We start from the raw sequence: 26,410 nt of genomic DNA, 5'->3' as shown, positions 1-26,410 counted from the left end.
GTACTTGTGGACTCAACCAAGGTTTCTCAAAACTAAACTACGAGCCTTCAATAGGATGTAGCTGATCCATGAGATTCGAATAAGATGGAAAATATTACGCAAATTTCTTCAGAAACTTGTGTAAGGAATCATTCAGAACCTTGTATACTTCATATGTCAAACCAATACTGGAATATGGGCTCCAGCATGGAGTCTACATCTAGTCAAACACAAACTGAAGTTAGAAAAGGTTTAGAGGTATGCCACTAGGCTAGTCCACGAGCTGAGAGGTATGAGCTATGAGGAAAGGTTACTGGAACTGAACCTCACATCACTGGAGGACAGAAGAGTTAGGGGAGACATGATCACCACATACAAAATTCTCAGGGGAATTGACAGGGTAGATAACGATAAACTGTTTAACACGGGTGGGACACAAACAAGGGAACACAGGTGGAAACCTAATACCCAAATGGGACGGGTACTATGGGACGGGAGGAAGGAGGGTTGGTGCCTGGTGACAGCTAATAACTGTAAATCTACCACAGGAAACTGTAAACATTATCAGCATAGGTACTATGAGCATTACGTGACAGTACTATGGTATACCGAGGACAGGCGTAAGCTTTTAAGGGTTGATAGATGTTAATCTTCTTGTTTGAGGAGCTGTTCACTTGAGACAGTTAAGCAAGTCCCAGTTGTGTCTGGGTACAAGTGACAGGATGAACAACCCAGCGGGTTTTCTTCCTATTGGGGAGTGTTGTACATGCTGCTATGGCGGTGTGTCCACTCACAAGATGAGTGGCGCTGCCCAATAAACTCGCCCCTCGGGGCAAAATTTAAATTTAAATTTATGAGCATTACGTGACAGAGTACTACGGTATACCGAGGACAGGTGGCCAAGGGTTGACACGCTCCATGAACTTGTCCTGGACGTGTGTGTTGGGGTCGGGACGGATGGGAGGGAGGCGGCCTGGCCAGCCTCAGTGTTGCTGGGTCGGTGCTCCTGGGAACCTTCCCTCTTGTCTAACGTCACATGTTTATATAAACAACTTCATTACTCGCGAGTGTCATGTCATCGGAATTATGCCTAGTGCTTTGTCATTAAATAAAGGAATGGCATTTGAAGTCGTTAAGTTATACTACTTAATTAAAATGAATTTGCAAGGGCAAGCTCTGGAGTTATCCTATTCCCGTCATAGTTAATTAATATTCCCTTGATCTCGTAGCTATTGTGCATTTACAATTATTAAGTGACTAAGATGGAGCCTGTGGCTCTCTTAGTACACCTCGCCCTCTAAAAACGTAGATATTATAATGGTGATTAGTGATAAAGAGGGTAGACGAGGGGACACCGGCAGTGTATGGCAACCTTCCTGGCAGCGTCGTCTGGTAAGTTTCCATTAGTTATTTTGTTTTTAATAAATTAAACTGTTTATGATATTGTACTTACGGGGGTTAAGCTCTGGCTCTTTGGTCCCGCCTCTCAACCGTCAATCAACAGGTGTACAGGTTCCTGAGCCTACTGGGCTCTATCATATCTACATTTGAAACTGTGTATGGAGTCAGCCTCCACATCACTGCCTAATGCATTCCATCTATTAACTACTCTCTCTTGGGCGGCAACAGTTGTTTATACACTCAGGTCTCCCAACATATATGTATACTCCCCCAAACAACCACAATTATTATTAATTAAGACTTCCAGCAGAAAACGTTTTAGATAAATATCCCGTGGCGGGCAGATGCGCCCGTAACGTTGAGTAAACGTTTTGAACGTTGAGTCAATACTGGAACCTCACTTGGAGGGGGGGGGGGGGGGGGGGGGTAGAAATAGCCTAAGTTACTCTATCCCTTTGAGATGTATTTTTTGTTCTTGTCTCAATAAACTTACTTGAACTTGAAACCTCACCAGCCTTGGGACAGGGGAAAGGGGACGATTTTAATGGATAACTATTTAAATTGCATAATTAAAATTAATTATACCATTATTGATTTACTGCTATCCACAAAGATACTCGGGGTTACAAGGGGCTTCTGTGTAAACTACACAGAAGCCCCTTGTAAAATTTTGTAATATAATTGACCAACTAATTACGGAAGACCTTTGACAAGCCAGCGGCTTGCTGTCCCCATCAAGGTCGTTAAATATATAGCGGCCCTCTGGTAAATTCAGGAAGACAGTAGTGTATCTTATGCAAGGTGAATTTGCATAGAGCAATGCTAGCACTAGCTATCAAATAATTAAGGATATGCAAGTGCACCTCCATAATTCAGATTGGTGAACAACATAGTTTTAGACCTAATTTGGATTTGCATGAAATCCAAATTTTTTCAAAATTTCTTATTTTTGGACATTAATACTATACAGTACAATAAATACACATACAGTATATAGGTACATTTTTTTAATGTATATATGTATATCAAATATAAGTGCATTATTTTGAATATTTACAAATAAAAAAGTAGCGATTATCAAAAGGCAGCAGCAAACCAGGGGGACTATATAGCACCATATATATTATAATAATAAAAAAATTACAGTACCTCTTACCTAATTAGTGGTAAGGCAGAGCCAGATGGTCCTCGGTAGGTCAAACAATGCTGCAGCTGATGTACCTTATAGTTGTATGTTTCCATGGTGTAGTGATAAGACTGGCATTTCGTGAGCGCTTTGTCCTGGGTTCGTATCCTGGCCGGGGAGGATTTACTGGGCGTCAATCCTTAACTGTAGCCTCTGTATAACCCAACAGTAAAATGGGTAACTGGTTGTTAAACGATTTGGCGGATTGTATTCCGGGGAACATAGGATTAAGGACTTGTCCGAAATGCAATGCTGTTAGTGGCTGTACAAGAACGTAACAATTCTTGTATACATAAATAAAAAAAAATAGTTGGAAGCCATCTCGGCAAAATAGCTTCAGGGAGCCACAAGAGGCACCCTCATTCCCCAGAAAAGTAAGCTTATACAGAAAAAAAAATGAGATTTGATGGAAATTACTTTTTGTGATAAACTGAATTTCATTGCATACTCCTCCAAAATCTGAATTTGTTAAACATCTGAATTTTAGGAAAGAAATCCAATGGAGAAATTTAAGTCTATTGTTTACTGGAATCCATTATAGAGAGGTCCAAAAATCTACTGTTTCCCATCTTTCACGAGCATTGTGGGTACCTCTGACAAGCTGTCGACTTCCTCTCCCTGTCGAGGCCACTAGAGATGGTGTGGCCTTGAGGTAAAGTCAGGTAAATTCTCAATAAAACACCAATCTGAAAATATTATTAAATACTCGTCACTTTCCGGTCACAAATACAGAACATAATGCTATGCAAGTAACATGACAGATGACATGATACAAGAACTTACATGTAAAATGTGACAAACAAAAATACTGTCAGATACAAGACAACAAAGATTTCTGAAGAGTGGCAGTGTTAAAAAGTCTGATATTTAGATGTTGCTGACCAAAGCAACAACTTTTGTTGCAGGAACCTCATGCAGAGGTGATCTCACCCCATATGCAGTTTAAATCTTGATGATAAAAACACAAATACACGTGTGTGAAAAAGTGCGCAGGATGAGGACCAACTGAACAGAAAATCAAATATACAAGAAGACATTATATACACGCTGGGATTATAACAGCAACTATCTACATACCATATGCAGTCCAAAATTCAAATTGAAGAAATCATGACTTTATTAAAAGAAAATGCTGTGCCTAATAAACATATCATTCCTCTGACATCTAGGAAAATAATTACAGTAATACACGTATTTACAACTTTTTTTTATAACATTTTTGGCTCTGTATTGCGCCAGTATTGCACAATAATAATTTATGTTAAAAACAGATTTCAGCTTGGCCATTAAAATATATTCACACAGGCTGCTATGTGGCACATTGTATATATGATGATGTAATATGATGAAATACAAACAGTGGTGTGATGAAATTTGTGTTTATCTGATTAATACAAAAACGTTTTGGTTAATACAGCACATGCATGAGTGTGTGTATTTATTCACTTAGTTGTGTATGCCAAGAGCAAGCCAAAACTCCTTGCTTCCCTTTCTAACTATTAACTGGTGTGATGAATCTGATGATTGTGTTTATGGCGATGTAAGTAATTACTTAAGTGTAGTTACAGGATGAGAGCTACGCTCGTGGTGTCCCGTCTTCCCAGCACTGTCATATAATGCTTTGAAATTACTGACAGTCTTGGCCTCCACCACCTACCTTCTCACCTAACTTGTTCCAACCATTTACCACTCTGTTTGCGAAAGTGATTTTTCTTGTATTCCTTCGACAGCTTTGTTTACTTAGTTTAAATCTATGTCCTCTTGTTCTTGAAGTTCCAGGCCTCAGGAACTCTTCCCTGTTAGTTTTGTGTGTGTGTGATATATATATATATATATATATATATATATACTGTGATATATATATTAATCATCCTGAGAACTCCTCTTAGAGGATGATAAACAGAACCTTGCCCAGGTATATGTGGCAACATTTTTAAACATCTGGTAAATAACTTGAGCAGTTGCCATTTGAGGAACAATGTTGAGTAACTCCTTTAAAAAGCCCACAATAACGTGAAAGAAAGAATGAAATGAAAAAAAATGAAGGAACAAGTAAGGGAAATGTATAAAATAAGAAAACAGATCAAATACATTTGCTAACAAGGCAATGTCGAGGTTGAGAAAATGTGTCAGAACAACACATGGGGTGCAGGAGTGTGAACAGGCCAAAGACACAAAAACCTTGGGGAAAGTGTATCACAGGACACTTCATTTACGTCTCCCATATTTGGGAACCATGAGCAAGTTTTAGAAACATCCTGTGAAAGTACCCCATATTAGAGAAACAAGGGGGAAGTGTCACAGGAAACACACACACACACACACTACTCCCCCCAAGTTAGGGATTAATGGATACAAAAATAAAGAAACTCAAAATCTGTAATGAAGGAGATACCCTGTAAGAGAAAGAGAAATAAATGTTCACTCCAAATAAAGTGAGGAAGAAACTGGTAGCAATTATGTAATAGACTAGGCCTATTGAATCATCACAGATCGTGATATTGAGCAAAATGAATGCTACAATTTTGTATTATGAGTGTTTAGATGCCTTATAAACTTACACTAATGACTACAATTATATACAGCATTGTTAACAATATACCAAACTCTTTGTTAAAAAGTCAAGCTGCAATCCTTCAAAAATAATTTATAATACAAGACTATTAAATTAAGACTTGAATACACAGTAATTGCATCCGTTCTATCCTTTAAAGTGTTTACAATACTTAATTAGTATCCATACAAAATTTGATCAACTAACCAGTAAATTGTATTAAGCAGCTGACACTAGCATGGACAAACTGGTACAGTATTTCAACCTGAGGTATGAACACAGTCAATACAAATATAATCTAATACAAAATACAATTTTTTTTAAATTTTAAACAATTACATAATTTACAGAAATTAACAATATTGTTGCATATTAAATATTTTAAAATACAAAATAAAGTTGTACTTTACAAACTATGGATGTGCTAAAAGTTATTAAAAAAAAAGTCATAGCTAAAAGTTAAAATACAAGGCCATCCGCAATGTTTGACTTCATGAGTTCAGAGAGTAATCCACATGAGAGAATAGACCATCATTAGAGCATGACACAGCCATGAAACGCATGTGGCTTGCGCCTCTTCCCAGCGTTGTATTCGCAGGTCGGCCAACTTCCGAGAGTAACTGTATTCCTTTCCCCCAGTCCTAGTCATAGGGAAAACAAAAAACATCTGTAGTGTATTGAGTAGATATTTAAATTCATTGGCAATAATGTGATTTATTTAAATGAAGTTCACAATTTATTTATGTATTGTTTACTGAGAAGAGCATACAATACTGAATTCTCATCCCATCTGAACACATGCAAAATACTTTAAGTACTGCACTGTATTTACATACATCACCAATTATATTTTATCTTACTTTGATATGCCTTTAATCCTTGAGAAGGCTTCTTCTCTTGTTCTATCTTATACTTTTTTATTCATTTGATCTGTCACCTCATCCTTTCTCAAACCCTGATGTCAATAAATAATGAATAAGAATAATTTTCCACAATTATATTTTATAAGGGAACATGAGGTCACGTTTCATGAAGCATAAATGCACGAAACCTCAGTTGTGTGCTGTGAATGTTTGCCTCCCACTGTGGAAATCATAACCCACATTGTGATCACTGATGTCTCAACCTTGCACCTAGTCTTTATCACAGTCACAATCTTCTTTAACACTATCAATGCAAAATAATTGTTGTTACTGTATTTATTTTGTCGATATTAAGTTATGCTGTGGACACAACCTGCTTGGGAGTGCTGCGAGCTACTGCAGCATGCGCTACCCATGGTCTCTCAATAATGAGGTCTCAATAACGAGGCCCTCACACACACACACTGCAAGGGTGCCCATGATATTTTCCAAGATGGCATCTGTTTACTGGTGGTCTGAGGAAAGAAATGTGAGCCCTGTGTGTGTGTGTACAGGCAGGACTTTTAAAATCTTATGCTGTACTCTAAATCATCTTTATTTGACTTGCACAGTAGGGTCAGATATGGTATAGTCAACCCTATTTGACATGCACATTTGAAAGGTTAAACTTCATTGAAATATTTTAGGCTACAGTAGTATGAAATTGGACTTGCAAAGTACAACAAAACCATAACCTGTCATTGAACAAATGGTAATTAAGGCATGCACAAAATGGTGTTGGACAATCTGACATTGACAGCACAAGAGAATACAGCAGCTGTTATTATATAATGATAATAGCATAGATAGGGTAGTTTCCAGATATTGGCACTGAAAAAAAAGCCTGTAGTGCATGCATCAGTGCCCAGCTCAGAACAAAACCATAACTAGGACAGGAACTCCTGGAATGTTGTCCAAAGATGGAACTGGGACTACAGATTACAGCACGAACAACCTGGCTGAGCAGCTGAGACACACACCTGTTGCTACCAAAATCAGTGAAACCTGCTTCTTCCTCAAGGATAAGATAAAAACTTGGTAGAGAACAGAAGGGAGATGTGCCAAGAGGACTCCTGGAGAGAACCTAACACACAACCCATCAAGTACAAGTATGCATAGAAATCTGCAACACCATTTTGCAGAAATAGCATGAACTTGAAAACTGCATAAATGAGAATGTCTGTCTATTTGTTCGGCCAAGTCTGTCCGAGGTTTGAGGCCAAATGTTTGGGGGCTAGCCTCGCCCAACTTTTCCAAGATAAATCATTAGGGTATGAGAATGTCATAGGCCAGTCATGGTCAGTCACAGCGCCACACTAAGAAATATTACCATCAATAGTCAACCCCTGTGATTTTCATAGTTTGAAATAAAATCAGGGATTATGTTTTTTGTAGTTTTGATGTTTACATCCAACCAACAAATTGGGCCACACTTGACCTGTGCCACATTTGTACCTGGTTCCACCAACAGCCAAACACAGCAAATAACTGCCTCGCCACAGCACCAATGATCAGCTGATGCTATAAACACAACATCCTACCATACAGTGCAACAAGTCTCCCTCTAACACACACACCTTTGTTTAGTCGCCGCTCCTCTATCTACAGCACAAGACAACACTTTTAAAACCTTGTCTTTCTCAACACTGACATATCTCTCAACATTTGTACTTTTGTAGTCATTGGAAGGATAAACCCTGCCTGCAAACTGCATGTACCATCAAGAAGATGGGTCATGATCACTCACACTGCATTATTGATGTCTAGCTAGTCATTACACCTTTCAGACGTGCTGGTATGAGGTACCTCAAGCTTTCTAAAGGCGGGTGTTGGTGGACAAGGGGGGGGGAGGGGAGGAAGTGGGAGAAAGGGAATTAGAAAAGGGCAAAGATTGGGCAACAGTGAAGAGAAAAATGGGGGAATGTTGGGAAGAGAGGCAGAGAGGATAAGAGAAGGGGAATTGCGGGAGAGGAGAAGAGAGGAGGAGGAATTGGAGTAGAAGAGAGGAGGAGGAATTGGGAGAGAAGAGAGGAGGGGATTGGGGGAGAGGAGAAGAGGGTGGGGTTTGAGGGAGAGTGGAAGAAGGAAAGGACGTGTACCTGGGGTACTCCATCCAGTAAAATATACAAGATAGAATACAGTCTTGTAAGTTATGGGTATTCGTTCAAAATTATATACAAACATAAATCACTTGAGGATAAATTTAAAAAGGTGCACTGTACCTTATCACTATGTATTTTACAGTCAGTGGCATATATGCTGAAAATAAAATTGCAATATTGTACATATATTTTATATAATAAATGTTTAATTATAGATATAATAAAAGTTTAATTGAATTTCTTTGCTTATCTACTTACCTCACAGATGAGGGGTATATAATTCCTTTCTTAGGACAGTTTCCAATTACATTTTCTTCATAGCCAATGATGCCATCACAATTGACTATGTGTAATGAGCGATCAAAACATAACTTGATTTGTGACAGTTCGTGTTGCTTGGTTTTCTGAAAGCAAAGGAATGATGAAAGCAGAGATCATTTATGTGGAATTTCACACCAAGTCTGTCTCCATAAATGTTCCTGGCATCCTCAAAGCTTCATCAACAGTTGTTCACTTCCCTCGTCTTATAAGTAACTTGTTAAACATAAACTTAAAAGTAACTCAACTATTAACTCTCATACAATAATTGGGTATTTTAAATGCATATTAAACGTACATAACATATAAATTGGGTAGCTTCCAATAAACAAATCTTTTAATTTCATAATTGACTAAAAAGCAGTAGCCTAACTTGCTTAGCCAAGTGCTTAAAGAGAGAGTGAGTTGAGCCTAATGAAATGCTCCTTTCCGCATATGAGCCTCAGATCATCCCATAGTCAGTTGAAATTTAATCCAATTAGGACTTATATCAGCCACCAGGTTCTTGATACTCTCATCCACATCTTGACTGAAATCTAACTAAGTTGTTCTGACACGCAACAAGATATGGAGACAGTGGCAAGTCTAACTCAAGCAACCATCAAGAATATTATCTTGCTGTAATACCAAGAAATAAAACCCTGACTCCTACTGCAAGCAAAAATTAGAGACTTCCCTTCCCTGCACCCCACCTATAACAGGGCTCAACGAGGAAAGGTACAAACATGCAGGCAATCCCGGGGTGAGGTAACAAAGAGAAAGGATACATAGGTCTCTCAAGGATACATTTTCTCATGGATACATAGGTAACCAGTGAAGGAGTTTGACCGGTAACCCAGGGACTGATATGGATACTAACTCTTCAATGCCCTTTTGACATAAGTTTGACTAGGCCTGCCAGACATACTAGCCAAGTGATAGTTGGGCCTCACTTGGCTTCTGTTTAACCCTATTCCACCACCATTCAAGTGTGTTGCCCCTTAGGAGTCACAGCTGCTAGGCTGGCTCAAGGGCCTGATAAACAATCGTAAATGGAAAATGGGGAATATAAGAGTCTATATTCGCAGAAAAAGCATGGTGGTAAAACCACAGGGTGCTTTACTCTTGTGCACCACTGCAGTAGGCAGAAGAGAGGAGCAAAAGAGAGCTCCATGTCAAGACAGCACTCAAAAGAGGTTGCTTCCATGACTTACATGGGTTTCTGCCCCTTTACCAGGCATCCTGATGGAGAGTGAGTGTGTTCACTCCAGTTGTGTTAAGATTATCCTGATGGCCTAATTAGAATGGTTTTCTCTCCTAGGCTTTCCTTCTTCAAAAGCAGCCTTGTCTCAGCTGTCCTACTTCCAGAGTGTACAAGAGGGACCTGTTGATGAGGAGCAAGTCCCCTAATCATGTGCTTGCATGGCTGTTGCACGTGATGCTTTGACCGAGGGTGCATTTGGATCATACGAGTTGACTGTTATCGTCCCGGGTTTTCGTTCCTTGACTGAATGACTATTATGTTCAGGGATTAGTGTTTGAATCACCAAGGTATGTACCATGAGCCTGTCATAATTATTGGTCTGTTGAGAGTTAGGCACTCAGTTTTCACATTAAAACCCACTCTTGCCACTTGTAAATGTGATATACGTAAGTGAGGGGGGTCAATAGGTATCAGGTGGGCATGGCTTCCTCTGCCTTCAGTTCTGAAATTGCTATTAGTGGTGGGAGCCATTACACTCGGGTGAGCAATGTTTGTCGCCTTTAAATTTGCATTTTTTTCTAAGCCATAATGTCATTTGGCAGTTTTCCAAGCAGTGGCTGTGCTTTAGGACCAGGCTTCTAGTTTGCATTTTATGTCCCATTTTGGGCTTGGGCAGCAGGGTGATGGAAATCCCAATTGTTCTAGGTGGACAAAGTTTAATGGTTAGCTTTGCCCATTTGTGTTAAGTTCGCTCCTTTTCCTTATAGTGTTTCTATGCCACTTCTGTTTGCTCAGTTTCTCAGCCTTCACCATTGGTTCGCTCCTTAAAGTGGCTTCTGGCCGGATGTGTGCTGACTTCAATGGATGGAAGGCTTGTGGTAAAAGCCTTCATCTTTAGACCACCATCTTTAGAGGTGGCTCTGACTACAGTTGTTGATGGACTTGGTTGAACTTCTATTCCAACAATCCCTGGGTTTTGATTTAGTTCATTTATGACCACCTCCATTCCCATCATTGAGAGCAGTAGCTGGAAAAGGTTACAGAGGCACAAAATGAGCTCAGGGATTGAACCCCCAAAGTTCACTTAGCTAAACAAATTACAGTCTTGATAGGCTAGGTAAATATTTTAGTCTATACTGTATATATATATCAATAGTCTTTTATAGCACAATTGGTTCAAGAACTGGATCACAACAGTTTCTAAACTGAACAATTTACATCTGGTGAGCCTATTACATACATGATTGTTACCATCATGTACATATTACTGTACTGTCATGTACATACATGACAGACTAATCATCCATAGTTGTCTTTGGCCATCTATCGTCGTTAAAACTCTGCTCTTCCTCCACAACCCTGTGGGTGAATTTCTGGATCTTGTTTTCTGGTTTGGTCTCATCCTGCTGTTTTTCAGTCTTTGCATCTTGCCCGGTTTGGGGGTGCGAGTCTGACCTTTATGCCTGCCCTGGTGCTGGTGGCCGGCTGTGTCCTTTCTTACGTTTTGTGCTCATTACTGTGGCCTGTATTCCTTAGTCCTGAGTTTCTCAAGTTCCCCCATTCCTTGGAGAGGAAGTTCATTCCCTTCTATTCCATTTCAGATGTATTTTTGTCGGCTCCATAATTTGTTGTGCAGTGGTCCGTTTCCATTTTCTATCTTATGATTAGTTGTTCTTGCTGCTGTTGGGCTGTACAGTAGTTAGGGGCTTTGCTTGGCTGAGTGAGGGATGACTGGCTATTGCCATAAAGGAAGTATGGAAAAGTTTCTCTCGTACTGTAAAAGAACCATTCAGCAAGGCTTCAGGAACCATTCTTTTTTTTTTTTTAATTTTAGTTAAGAGATTCTGCTGTGCAAAAACATAAAAATATAATGAGAATATATTACCTTGTTATAAATGCAATCAATGGCTGGATCAACTCCAAACATGTCAGCGATGGCACTGTTGATATCATCACGACTATAGGTATTGATGTCATGCGGATAAATGTTATGCTTGCCTAAGACAGCTACATAGTCATACTGGGTAACCCACTCGAGACCTGCAAGATGAAAAAAAGGAATCATAATACGTACTGGTGAAAGAAGACACTTTGGAGATGCTTGCATTATCCTTAGAATAGGAATGGTAGTTTGTGTATTGTATGCATGTTACTGCCAAGTGAGGTTAAGGATGTTATGCTCACTGTGCATAATCTTTGTTTAAATCATAAATGATACTTTTTTCTAAGACATTCAGTCCTATGTGTTTTCTGTGTTTCATTCTGTTGTTGTGTTTCTTTTTTCTGTGTTTGTGTGTGTCTGTTTTTGTGTTTCATTCAGCCCTATGTGACTGTGTTTTCTTGTGATCACTCACTACACAAACAATTTCACTGACTTCTCTTCTGATATGCTGTATCATTATTTGGAGTTGAAGCAAAGTTATGTGGCAAGAGTGGGATACAGTAGCTCAGACAAGGGTAATGACAACTTCCCTAACACAGATAATAAGGCCGAGTTACTAGAAAGACAGACTAGAAAGACGTTACTAGAAAGATGTAAATGGCCATTTGTGGAAAGTGGCTGCCAGATTACATCATAGGTACTAGTGTTGTTTCCAATAACAACAAAAATCTAGCACTTAATATTAATTAAGTTGACCAAACCACACACTAGAAAATGAAGGGACGACGACGTTTCGGTCCATCCTGGACCGTTAACACTAATTTCAACTGGGCTGTGTTTGATATGCGGGCCTGCGGGCTGCTCAAAGCAACAGCCTATTGGACCACACTCTCACAAATCAAGCCTAAAGGCTTGGGGAGTAGAAGAACTCCCAGAACCCCATCAAGCAGGTAATCAGGGATCCCGGGTTCGATTCCCAGGTGGGAGAAATAGTTGAGCATTTTTCCTTTCACCTAATGCCTCTGGTTACCTAGGTAAACAGTTATCCAGGAGTAAGAACTTTTTTTGTGGGGATGTATCCTGGGAAAGGTCAATAGTGTCTGCCTAGGGAAGGACTTTGATACATGCTTAAAGTATATATACACAGGCCTCTTGTCCCTAACAAAACAAAAGGAATTATCTGCTTTGATCAGAAGTCCTTCTCTTGGATGTCCTTACCTAACCTTTCATATGGGATAGCTTAAACTTGACCTATTCAACAGTCTTTTCAATTTCATTGTTTCCCTTCTCTGGGAATTTCCCTTTAACCATCCAACTCGTTTTCCTTCACTAAATTCCTATATTTGACCCTCCTGTTTTATTGGCCTACTCATCAGGGCAATGACTACTTGCTCTCACTTAATAACATGCTTCTATGACTGGGATCTTGCTTGTTAAACCTTCATTTTCCTTTCCTAATAAAAAATTAGAATATTTAAGTGCATTAATCTTCAACATGCTTAATTATGTACATTATCTACCAAAAACTCCGGCTGACAAAAATCATTTACAGGGCCACAGGACTAACAACACTGTAAACCAGACATGAATGACAGAGCTGATCTCGCTGAAATTTAAAATACTGAACAGTTTGGTGGATATTGATCCAGACCACCTCTTCAAAAAGGTCAGATGTAACCCGAACAAGGTGCAAGGGTTTGAAACTCAACAAGTCAGTGCAGGACAGAAAACAGGTGATGCTTTTCTTTCACCCACAGGGTTATAAACCCGTGGAACTGTACCCGCCGAAGCCGTAAATACCAAAACACTGCTGTATATCAAAATCCAGCTCAACAAAATCATAAAGACAAATGGGGGTTGGGGGGGATCTTTGACTAGTCACCAGCAATCCCTCATTGAGGTCACTAGATAGTGGCCGTCAAATAAATATTGCCTTTGCTAATTTTTTCTTGTGTAATGCTTAAGGAATTGTCAATCTGCATATTTTATTGATTAGCTACAATTGCTAATGCCATGTTTTGATTTGGATACAATTTGCTTGTGTGTATAATTGCCACGTGGGATTCTTCTTAGTCACAACATTTTCGTGTTTTTTTTTCTATCAACCCTTCAATATTTAAACTCGTCTTTGTGCCTTTTTTTTTTTTTGTGTGTGTGTGTGTGTGTGTGTCTGTATCCAGGTAATAGAATTTTTTACCATTTTCACTTCCACCAAAAATTTATCCTTTTCAACTCTCACTTTTCCAATTCAAATTGTATTCTCCCTTATCCAATATTTGCTTTCCTCTCTGCACCCTATTCCCATTCTCCTTTTTTCTGATTGGGACCAGCCTTCTATCACTTACTTTCACCACTATACTTAACGCTTTGACGTCCTGATGATGATTATTGCAGTCATCAAAACAATACACGCAGTTCAGGGCATGACGTCAATGCTTTCATCCATTAATTTTTGCTTATTCTTATTAGTAAGTATAAACATTGAGAATGAGAGTTTAACATTGGGTTGTGTGCTCACCGGCAACGCCCGGCCTACCTTGCGGTGAGCTGCGGGTGGCCTGCTGGGCCAGGCAGTGTTAATTAAATAAAGAAAACTGGTCTGGTGCATGTGATTGTGCTTCCCTTGGTACCTTGCTGATGTAACATATAACAAAAATTTGTGGAAGATTGAGACTGCATATAAGAACATGTTAGCCGTAATGATCTAGGCTCACATCAATGTTCATACAAGTAGCTACAGTACTTTGTGGAAGAAAAATACATTAGGAAGAGCAGTAACATAATTAAACACTATTTTCACTGGTAATTTAGCTAATGAGGGAACTTTATTATTTAGGTTCATTTTAATTCTCATTTATGTAACATAAAAATTAGTAATACATTATACAGTTGTTATAGAACACCTAGCTGGAAAAGTAGGTTTATTAATAAATAATTAGATCCACTAAGAGACAGACGAGGAGTCACAATAATGTGGCTGAAATATGTTGACCAAACCCCACACAAGTCCATAATCGACTTGAGAATGGTCCAGGACGGATCGTAACGTCGTCGTCCCTTCACTTTCTAGTGTAGTTTGGTCAACAGCTAAGAGGTACTTTCCAAGGAGGGTAAAAAAAAATTAATAGAATATTCAAAGATTAAAACAAAATACAGTAGTGGATTTGAGAAATGCAGCCAAATGAAAGCTTTGCAAAACGTATACAGTATTAGCATACATTAATACAATTGCATTATGTCGGCATTTATTAAAAGTAATACTGTACTGTATTCAATTTAAATATTCAAATTCCTGAAAACTTTACCTTTTTCAAAATATTTTTTTTCCGAACTGAGGGCAGGAAGCTCGGCTGCACACGTGCCGTGTTTCACCCACTCGTGCTTCCAAAGAGATGTCTGGGGGTCTTCAGCAAATATATTGCCCCAGTACTTAATTAAGTAGGGCTCGAGCTGAATAATCTCTGCCTCTTGGAAATGCCACGAATTGTTACAAAAATTTGGACCAATGGTTCCAAGCTTGGTGGGCCTATGGAGTGTAATATAAATTATAAAAACAATATTTATCTAAATGAATAAACAAAAAGTAATAAAAGGTTAATGAAAGGACATGGATGGTCAAACTGGACCTGTGGGCATCATCATAAATTAACATAGACTTCTGGCAGAATACTGTTCACTACACCTGTATTTATATGAGTACTCTTATGTAGTTGGTATGCATGACATCCTATTTAATTGGTCTTTGCATATTTATTTGGTAACACATCTTGTATGTGACCCTGTTAAATTGTCTCCTGCTTTTGCCACATCTGTCTCATACCCTCAGTCTATATGAATCAAACAAATGGGCAGGGTGTCTACCATGGGGCAAAATAAATGGTTGAATTTATTGAAATGCCTCTTACTGGTGGTTTCCTCAGTGTCTGTGAGCTACCCACCTCGATCCTTCCCAACCTAAGGGTACCCACCAGGCACAAATCATGTGGGCCTACCAGAAACCAGAGCCAAAATCTAGGTCTCTTGAATAGACATAAGAAAGTCCACAGATATATGATCACTACAGTACCACAGGAAAAATCACCAGGAAGATTAGGACTCACCAATATAAGTACTGTAACTACTTGAACAACAAACAAAACCCCCTGATTCAAAGTATGTTCACACTTGCTTAGCTCCAATGAGTAATTAATACCACTCCCATGCCACCATAGGTCATGGGAGAGACATCACATTGTCATTAAAAAGGTTAATGCAATAGCCTGCTACAGCTTTATCTGGGCGAGTTATTTCAGCAAAACTTTGCAGTTATTCCCATGCTGCACACATTTTCTTAAGTAGTAGTTTTATTAGAGATTTATTGTACTGCCTAGCTAGATCAACAACCCCCCATACCATCTTCATGTTTATGAATGATCTCTTGTTTTTCCTCTACCATCATCCTCACTACTGTATATTCTTAGGTTGAACTTTACCACTGACTTTCTTGGGACTCATTGTGTGATATATAAGAACTTTTAAGTTCAGAAACCAAAATGCAGAAAAACAATGAAATTCTTCACAAAAAATTCAAGCACGGTCATCACTAGGCGGGATACACTGGTAAACTGAGCGTGCCTCACCCTGTGACCAGCAGAACTCACGTGCTTGACCCATACATGTACCTATCAGCAAACTCATATTCTGAGACAAACGTCATACACCGAGTCATATTTTACAAGGAAATTGACCTCATATACCGAAAAATTCGTAATATAGGGCATTCGTAAATCAAGGTTCCACTGTACAGTATTTTAGTTATTATCAGTATTAGATATACCTGTATATAACACTGTACATTTATTATAACATACTGTATAAGCACGTGCTCAAATGAATGTGTTAACTTCATCAAAACCTACTTCTGAGAATGACTTTGTTTTCTATTTTTCTTGATTGCTTTATACTGTATATTATTTCTGATATTACTTCATATTATATGATAATATTTTTTGCAATGGGAAGCAGCATAAAAATACAATGCCACACATTAAGAGTTAGGCAAAGTCACATACTTTAGATGCTGAAATAGACGAGTACATTTTTAATTAAAAGCTGATTATTTTCTTAATACTGTATTACATGGCATTGAGAAACAAGTCAATGCTACACAGTATTATGTAGCAAGTCATTTTTCTTGCTACAGTGAGTTTGATCATTTATTAGTACTAATAGATGCACGTAGAGAAAAAAAATCCATAAATAGTAAACACAAATTTCAGCATTAAGCAGAATTACAAAATGCTGACAATACAGTACTGTACTTACCATATTCCATGAATTGTCCAAGAAGTCATATTGGGGAAAAGATTGCATGCTCCATCGGGGTTTTGTATTAAGTGGCTAATGCAGCTAGTTATTGGCCACTGCTGTGTGAATATTAGGACGTCCCACTGAGTGCTCCACGAGGCTCTGAGAAGGCAACAATGACCAACTGGTTTAGACACCCGATACACACACGATTAAATTGAAGTTAAATTTAAATGAGACTAAATGATAATACCGTAATTATTTATAGCTATGAACTCTAATTTCTCTGCAAACTCTAAACTTTCTCACCTCACCTTCCTGGGACAGTGTCGTAGGTTAGGTCCCCCTACAAGTTTCCACACAAGTAACCTCAACAACTGTTACAGCGTGCAGCATTTGTTGAACCTATAGCTGCAGAAGTGTACCAAGTGGAAGAATGAGTTGGCAGACTTGCCGAGACGGCACATGACCTAGGCTGCCATGTGATGTTGGTCAAGTGCATTACAATTAGGGTATTTACCCCAAGGCAACATTTATTAGGGTGCCTTTAGGGTATTTATTAGGGTAAATAATCAATTGCGTGTTTACTTTAGGGTGCCTTTAGGGTATTTATTAGGGTAAATAATCAATTGCGTGTTTACTTTAGGGTGCCTTTAGGGTATTTATTAGGGTAAATAATCAATTTCTTGTTTACTTTAGGGTGCCTTTAGAGTATTTATTAGGGTAAATAATCAATTGCTTGTTTACTTTAGGGTGCCTTTAGGGTATATATTAGGGTAAATAATCAATTGCATGTTTATGGTGCCTTTAGGGTATTTATTAGGGTAAATAATCAATTGTGTGTTTACTTTTGGGTTATCTTGAGATGATTTCGGGGCTTTTTAGTGTCCCCGCGGCCCGGTCCTCGACCAGGCCTCCACCCCCAGGAAGCAGCCCGTGACAGCTGACTAACTCCCAGGTACCTATTTACTGCTAGGTAACAGGGGCATTCAGGGTGAAAGAAACTTTGCCCATTTGTTTCTGCCTCGTGCGGGAATCGAACCCGCGCCACAGAATTACGAGTCCTGCGCGCTATCCACCAGGCTACGAGGCCCCTCCACCAGGCTACGAGTGCCTAATATTTGTAAAGTAATCGCCTATGCTTTCTGTTGGGCTTTTTCTCTATTTTGGGTCAAATCTCCAATCCCTTAACTCCCCTTACCTCATAGAGTAAGCCAGATTCTGGTCCTAGCTCTTGGAAGTCGACAAATAGGATGCAGAATGCATAGTGCATGCAGTTAATGTAACAACCAGAGCTACGTCTGGGAAGCTACTATAGGAGCCCTCCTAAAATACGGGCTCACCATAGCCTGTGCTACTTGGAACTTTGTTCCAGGTAGCGAATCTTTAACAAAAACAACAAACAACCTCCTAGAAAATTAATATACTGTATATTAAGGAACCATTGGGTACACTAAGATACAATAATCTAACATTAAGGGCCCAAGATTTGTCAACACACTCCCTCTATTCAAAATGGACATAACTCACAATGTTCAAAAGAGAACTTGATAAACAAAATGATATCTGATCAACCAGGAAGTGATTCACATGGCAAACTACAAGCTGCAGTATTTTAGCAGCCTGATTGACTGGAGTACCAATCAGGAAGCCTGGTTCCTGATTGGTACTCCATTCCAATCAGGTACTCCTGATTGGTTCCTGGGCCGTGGGGAAATTGATCCTCAGAATCACCACAAGTTAGGTAACCATATTTTTAAGATAATACCTAAACTAAATGTTGTTTTTAAATACATACAATGAAGCTTCTTTAAGAAACAGTATAACAAGATAACAGAAAACAAGAAATGTCTATAGCAAAAAATTACTATGGATACCAATACTGTAAATATTTCCAGAAAGAAATTACAGTATAAACATTGTTCAAATAAAACGTTCACTGACCTGGCATGCACTAACAGAGTGCGGATGAGTGTTAGAGTTAACACTAATTTCATTGTAGCTATCCTCCGCAAGCAGGGAGCTGAGGGAAGAAGGGAGAATCATGACGGATACAGCGTACAACTAATATAAGTTGACGTACAATAAACCGTGCTTTATGCTAGGCTTACACTGCACAGTTAGCATTTCTGTATAATTACTCACAAGGAGTAACTTGATGAAGGTATGTTAGTGGTGTCCCGTCTACCCTATAATCTTTGTCATGTGATGTTTTGAAGCTTCCAATAGTTTTGATTTCCAACACCATCTCATCTAAATTATTCCAACTGTTTAAAACTCTGCTCCCAAAAGAACTTAAATACATTTTTTCAGCACTATTTTCTTTGGGGAGAAAGACAGAAGAGAAGAGTAAAGAAGGAAAAGAGGAAGAGAGAGAGAGAGAGCAGGGGGGGGGGTGGCAAAAGAGACTGGGAGAGAAAGGGAGGGGAGAGAGGAGGAGGAGGGGGAAGAGTGGAAAAGAGGGTGGGGGAGATAGAAGGATAGAAAGATTGACGAGGAAAGAAAGAGAGGGATGAAGAAACAAGGAGGAGTGTGGAAGAAAGAGGGTGGGAGAGAGGGGGGAAGAGAAAGAGGGGAGGGAGGAGAGGGGGAGAGAGAGGAGGAGAGAGAGGGGGGGGGAGAAAGAGGGAGAGGAGAGAGGAGGGGGGGAGAGAGAGAAGGAGAAAAAGAGAGGAGAGAGGAGGGGGGGGGAAGAAGGGGAGAGAGAGAAGGGGAAGAAAGAGATAGGGAGAGGGATGGGGAGAAAGAGATAAGGAGAGAGAGAGAGGGATGGGGAGAAAGAGATAAGGAGAGAGAGAGAGAGATGGGCAGAAAGAGATAGGAAGAGAAAGAGATAGGGAGAAAGAGATGGGGGAAAATAGAGAATGAGGAGAGGGGTGATGAAAGAGGCAGGGCAAGAGAGGGAGAGAAAGAGAAAAAGGGAGGGAGAGAGAGGGGGGTGAGGAGAGAAGGAGAAAGAGAGGGGGAGGGGAGGAAAGAGAGGGGAGGAGGGAAAGGGAGAAGTAGGGAGAGAGAGAGAGAGAGGGGGGGGGGTATAATTAGCAACACCAACCATAAACACTTTGTTGTATGTTACTGTCATGGGTGTAAAGTTATCAAGCAACGCAGGTCAGGTCATCACCTTAATTGGTCCATCTTGATGCTTTATGCAAGCTTCCATTAATTTATGACCACCCCACTCCCCTCCTCCCTTCACTACCACTCTCAATAGGGAAAACAGAAGAACAGTCACTGACACACACAGGCCAGAAAGCACAAGTATAAAGAGCTATGACATGTTTAGAAGGGAGAATTATATATACGGGCCGCATAAAACATCCACTAGACAGTGTGACATTGTAATTGCCAGAATTAGGCTGGGATATCAATAACTATGGCAGGTGGCTGTAGGTAATGAATCCCTCAATGGTGAACATTCCAATTGTAAACTATGTGAACACGAGCTGGAACATACTCTCCAACACTATATCTGTGATTGCCCTGTTATAAGTGACTTCATACCTAATGGTATGAGGTACTTTGAGCTCTGTAATTACTTCATACACTTAGTAATACTGAAATATATTATGTTGAACCCAGATTTTGCTAGTGGGGGCTAATAGCTTTACATTTTCTGTTCTAACCAGATTTTTAGTCAGCATTGATGTGTTTTGTAACAAGGCTGGTATTTTCTTCACTGATTCCATGTATGACTAACCTTCCTGTGAGATGGGAATATTAGAGGAACTTATAGCCAGCTGATTAGTCAGAGCTAGTCTGTTTATGTATTAAGGCAGGTATTATCTCCCCTAATTCCATGCATGACTAACCATCCTGTGAGATGTGAATGTTAGTTGAACCTATTGCTAGTTTTTTTATCTACAGTGTGTAATATCTCATACAGAATAGGGTAGCAGCACACAGCTGTGTATGCCTAATTTTGATAATAAAAAAAACACTCAAAACACCTTGGTTCTATAGAAGACAAAAAAAAGTAATAATTATACAAAATTATGACAATTACAATATGTGAAATTTCATGAAAATAGTGCCTTTATATTGTTTATATATATTTCGCACACAAATCTTAAACGAAAAAATATATAGATCAGTCGAGATTGTTTTCACTCTTCAGTTAAAAAAATCATGACGCAACAGATTGTTTACCTTGAACTTAAGGAGATTAGTATGCTCAGTCTAAACAAATCTAGTCACTTTTGGGCAACTAAGCAGTAGGTACGGAACTGCTAGTATACTGTACAAGCAGCTGCGCCCCGAGACGATAATACCCACCAACCACCTCAACAAAGGAAACTTTTCTCAGACTACGACAAAGTTTCTCGAGGAAAACTTGCCAATTTCGCGACTGATTTTTAGTTCAGTCAAATCCAAACTTCCAGACCCATATAGTGCCCCGGCAGACAACATTCTACTTGTTTTACTGCTAAGGAAGACGACTAGACGAGTAGATAAGACTGCTCACCAGCAAGTTAAGTTGTTGATTTTGGAGTTGTGGCAAGCCTGGATAAGGTGCAGCAGCAGCAGCAGCAGCCAAGGGAGAAGTGTCAACACGTCGCTTACAGCCCGGTGCGCCGCGCTCCTACGCTCCACTATTCTACTCTTCCTGCACTAATCTTATAATTATTAATAATACTAATTATTTACCTGAATTTACCTGAGGGGCCACTAACATTTTAGGGGCCCACGACGAGGACATAGCGCCTATGTTTAATGTACTTACATGCATACGATTGGGATGGTATGTTTAAGACGCTCTCCTACGCTCCACTACTCTATTCTCCCTGCACCAATCTTATCATTAATAATAATAATTATTTACCTGAATTTACCTGAGGGGTCACTAACAATCTAGTGGCCGCGACGAGGACATAGCGCCTATGTTTAATTAATGTACTTATAAGCATACGATTGGGATGGTATGTTTAAGACTATATATTTTGAATAAAAATTGTAATACTGTATAATAATAATAATGTAATAATAATAATAGTAATAATAATGTTTATTCAGGTAAAAACTCATTCAAAATGAGTTCAACCACTTGGGCTGGACGGTAGAGCGACGGTCTCGCTTCATACAGGTCGGCGTTCAATCCCCGACCGTCCAAGTGGTTGGGCACCATTTCTTTCCCTCCGTCCCATCCTAAATCCTTATTGTGATCCCTTCCAAGTGCTGTATAGTCGTGATGGCTTGGCACTTTCTCATAACTTCCTCCCTTATTCAAAATGAGTTACAAACATAATGTTGGATTTTTAGATAGAGCTAGTTTAGATAGTACATACTATGCCTAAAGCCATTAATACGCACAGCGTTTCGGGCAAGATTTGGGGAAAACACTTAGACTAAAACTTAAAACTAATTGAGAACAAGAGCATAAATTGAATTGAAAAAAAATATATATAAAATAAATTATAATAACTAAATGATAGATGGAAGAGCAGAAATAGAAACAGAACCGCAGAAGTAATTTTAACTAAATAAACAGAAGACTACAATTTTTTTTAAGTTTATATATCAGCAGTTATGCAAGTTGGTCAATAATTAATATTGTTTGAAAATAGTAAGACATAGGTTGACATTCAGGGGGTAAGGTATGTTACATGGAGTTTAATATGTAGTATTTGGTTTTTCTCTTAAACTGGTTGAGAGAGGGATAGTCTTTGACGTGATAGGGAAGGTCACTCCACATTCTGGGTCCCTTGATTTGTAGAGCATTTCTAGTTTGGTTAAGTCGCATTCTTGGAATATCAAATAGGTACTTGTTTCCAGTGTGGTGCCCATGGGTTCTTTTACAACATTCTAGGAAGCGTTTAAGGTCAGGAATGGCATTGGTCAGACTGCTTTAGATAAATATTTACCTGAGGGCCGCCATCTCTAGTGGCCTCGACTGGGACAGGAAGCTGGCAGGTTGTCAAATGTCCCCTATTATTTCAGAATAGTTTTCTCAATTGGATTTTGAGTTGAAGTAATTCTTGCCATTTACAGCTTCGTCGGGTATGTGGTTCCATGGGTTTACCTGAGTTTACCTGAGAGCTACTAACACTAGTGGCCTCAATTGGGACAGGAAGCCGGTGGCTTGTCGAAGGTCCCCATTTGGCATGGTAATCTTTTCCAGTTGTACATTAAAAGTTAACAGAGTTTTGATTTTTACGGCTTCGTCGAGTAGGCGGTTCCATGGGTTTATAACCCTGTGGGTGAAAAAGCATCTCCTATTCTCAGTCCTACAATATGTAGGACTGAGAATGGTTATGTACATTGTAGGACTACAATGGTTATGTACTTATAACCTTAATGTACTCACCTAATATGCGAAAACGCATTTGTTTTCTATCCTACACTGGAGTTTGTTGAGCTTGAAGCTGTTGCCCTTTGTATGTGTTACATTTTGCTTTTTAAAGAAGTGGTCGGGATTAATATCATCCAACTTGTTCAGTATATTCAAGGTCATGATGATATCTGCCGTGTCATGTCTGATTTACAGTGTTGTTAGTCCGGTAAGTAAGTAAGTAATTATCAATAGAAGGCACCAAACCGGGAAGGCTATGTAGCACCAACCATAAACTCCGGTAGTGAGTATATTGTTTATACTCGCTACAGTCCTGTGGCCCTCAACCATTCCTGGTATGAGAGTTCACTTAGTTCTGGGAGGAATTTTCTGTGATGAACTTTCTGCAAAGCGTTGTTTGTTTTAGATTCACCTACTCGGAACACAAAGTTCCAAGTAGCACGGGTTATGGTAAGCCCGTAGTGGACTCTCCTGGCATAGGAGATGTGCCTCTGCAAAGCAGATATGCCCTTCCGAAGGTGAGGTCTCCATGCTTGGATATAATGATCAAGATAGGGGTGTACCATACAGCCCCGCTCCTGTGGCAGGTAAGACCACTACGGGCTCACCATAACCCGTGCTACTTGCCCCGCTCCTGTGCCAAGTAAATCCACTACGGGCTCACCATAACCCGTGCTACTTGCCCCGCTCCTGTGCCAAGTAAATCCACTACGGGCTCACCATAACCCGTGCTACTTGCCCCGCTCTTGTGGCAGTAGTACATACAATGCCTAAAGCCACTAATACACACAGCGTTTCGGCCAAAGTTCATATATCCAACATTTACTGGATGTCCTTTGTCTGAATAGTTGGTTACCATTTCCACTATACTATAGGCGACTATATGGCCGAGCCTAGGAGCTAAAGCTCGTTCTGCAAACACATCAAGGGGAGTAGAGAGGTGGGGATGGTAGTGTCGGGCGGTACACATGCCAGGTCCGCTAGTTGACACCTACACCGCCTCCCGCGTTAGACGAGCTGGGGGTATTGTCGGCCGCAGCGATGCTAACTCCAGCTCACTAATCCTCTAGGCCTGCGTCCGGGAAGCCTGCAACTCACCCTAGCTCCTAAAGCCTTACACTAACAAATCCATTGAACCAAGTTATGTGGAATGGCTCTCGTGAGAGAGAGGCTCCAGTTACTACGGCCTGTGTGTGAGCTCTGCCTCATGTAGCTCCACGACGCTCCAGTTATACATCCATCACTCTGTGTCGCCAGGAAGGAGTATGTAATGATCTTATTCACTAGTAATCTATCTATCAAGTGATAAGTGCTTCAACCTTCCTTTGCTGGAAGATCGTTAGTAGTCGTCGATTTAACTTTGGCGCAATAAGAAGTTTCCGAGTGAAGATGCTGAGAACGACCCGCGTGTTATCCGTCTTACTCCTGTTATTAAGTGGTTGGCGCAGTCCTCTGCTGGTCTCAGGTGGGTACACACTCCATAATTACACCTGTTGATTGACAGTTGAGAGGCGGGACCAAAGAGGCAGAGCTCAACCCCCCCCCCCCCCCCTCCGCAAGCACAACTAGTACTAACACTGAAAAATACAGGAGCAATTTTATGTGATTCAAAGTCAACTCTTCATGCATTTGAAAGCCCATCATAAATAAATACTAGGGTTGTTTCAACATTAATTGTAAATAACTTATGTAGAAAGCAAGAGTTTCAGAATCTCCTTTGTATCACTACCACCTCACAAAGGTGTTGTGCTACAATTTGATACAGACAAGACAGCTAAAACTGCATGTAATACTCATGAAACTGAACATGACCCAGGTATCCCAATATCTATTGTCAAAACAACACCATTTCAAGAAATTAGGACAAAAAAGGACTCAAAGGGCAAAAAACACTAGTTTAGAGCCGAGTACTACATACGCAGACAACATCCACCAGAATGACATTGTAATTGTCATCATTAGATTGAGATATCGTTACTTATTTCAAGTTACAGCCAGGTAAGTCCACAACGGGCTCACCATAGCCCGTGCTACTTGGAACTTTTTGTTCCAAATAGCAAATCTTAAACAACAACAACGTTACTTATAGGAGGTAATGACTCCCCCAACAGTGAACACTCCAGTTGTAAACTCTGTGACGCAGATCTGTACCAGATCTGTACAAGATTGTGGGAGACGGCCTCCCAACCCATTCCAAGATATATCTGCGAGACAAACTTCTCCCTAGAAAATGTTCTTGTAGATCATTTTCAACTATATCATTGTGACGAGAGAGTTGACTGTGCCACCTCTGAGAGGCCTAATCTTCATCCATCAATGAGAAAGGTAATTACACTAATTAATTCCTACAGTAATTAATTCACTCCGTCCCCTACGGCAGGCCATTGTAGAACTATAAGTGGAGAGGAACTTTGCTCACATCTATCTCCCTCAAGAGACTATGATAAGTATGATCAATGACAGACTTGTCCTCATTTTATCACTTAGGAGATACGTGGCCCTGATTGGCCTGGCTTGTGGCGGTGGCGGCCACACACACGCACACACACACACACACACACACACACACACACACACACACACACACACACACACACACACACACACACACACACACACACACACACACACACACACACACACACACACACACACACACACACACACACACACACACACACACACACACACACACACAAGGGGCCTCGTAGCCTGGTGGATAGCGCGCAGGATTCGTAATTCTGTGGCGCGGGTTCGATTCCCGCACGAGGCAGAAACAAATGGGCAAAGTTTCTTTCACCCTGAATGCCCCTGTTACCTAGCAGTAAATAGGTACCTGGGAGTTAGTCAGCTGTAACGGGCTGCTTCCTGGGGTGTGTGTGTGTGTGTGGTGTGAAAAAAAAAATAAAAATAAAAATAGTAGTTAGTAAACAGTTGATTGACAGTTGAGAGGCGGGCCGAAAGAGCAAAGCTCAACCCCCGTAAAAACGCAACTAGTAAACACGCAACTAGTAAACACACACACACACACACACACACACACACACACACACACACACACACACACACACACACACACACACACACACACACACACACACACACACACACACACACACACACACACACACACACACACACACACACACACACACACACACACACCTTTTTCAAGCAGCAAGCCTCATTCTGCGCCACTACTCCTGTACTGGACGCCATTACATCTAGGTCTGCTCAGGCCACGGATATTGCTGCTGCATCTTCCTGCATTTCCCCACTCTTAAAAGAGACTCTGCTGTTGCAACCATTGTAGGATCTGATTGGTTGGCTT

At 40.1% G+C, this 26,410-nt stretch overlaps 2 protein-coding genes across 3 annotated transcripts in view; one reads left to right on the top strand and one right to left on the bottom strand.

The window, feature by feature from the left end:
- The first annotated feature begins 854 nt into the window (after positions 1-854).
- LOC123771916 (mucin-2) overlaps positions 855-26,410 on the top strand; it is a 38,632-nt gene continuing 13,076 nt past the window's right edge. The window contains exon 1 of the mRNA XM_045764711.2: positions 855-1,371. Coding sequence (XP_045620667.2) covers positions 1,344-1,371 — 28 coding nt within the window. The 5' untranslated portion in view covers positions 855-1,343. The remainder of the gene's footprint in view (positions 1,372-26,410) is intronic.
- On the bottom strand, positions 3,254-21,383 carry RNaseX25 (Ribonuclease X25). 2 transcript variants are annotated; one of them, XM_045764709.2, is made up of 7 exons: positions 21,256-21,383; positions 18,738-18,816; positions 16,812-16,955; positions 14,813-15,033; positions 11,511-11,665; positions 8,383-8,528; positions 3,254-5,761 (listed from the first exon to the last, which is right to left on the bottom strand). In XM_045764709.2, exons 2-7 carry the CDS (start codon positions 18,788-18,790, stop codon positions 5,620-5,622), a joined length of 861 nt encoding a protein of 286 aa, XP_045620665.2. In that variant the 5' UTR covers positions 18,791-18,816; positions 21,256-21,383; the 3' UTR covers positions 3,254-5,619. The 2 variants fall into 2 exon arrangements, with proteins under 2 accessions (XP_045620665.2, XP_045620666.2); XM_045764710.2 differs by lacking the exon at positions 21,256-21,383 and adding an exon at positions 20,940-21,096.

This window comes from Procambarus clarkii, chromosome 38, assembly GCF_040958095.1.
Source record: "Procambarus clarkii isolate CNS0578487 chromosome 38, FALCON_Pclarkii_2.0, whole genome shotgun sequence".
Taxonomy (NCBI): Eukaryota; Metazoa; Arthropoda; class Malacostraca; order Decapoda; family Cambaridae; genus Procambarus; species Procambarus clarkii.
The sequence above is the reverse complement of the archived record's forward strand: the minus strand, read 5'-3'. Positions and strand labels throughout refer to the sequence as shown.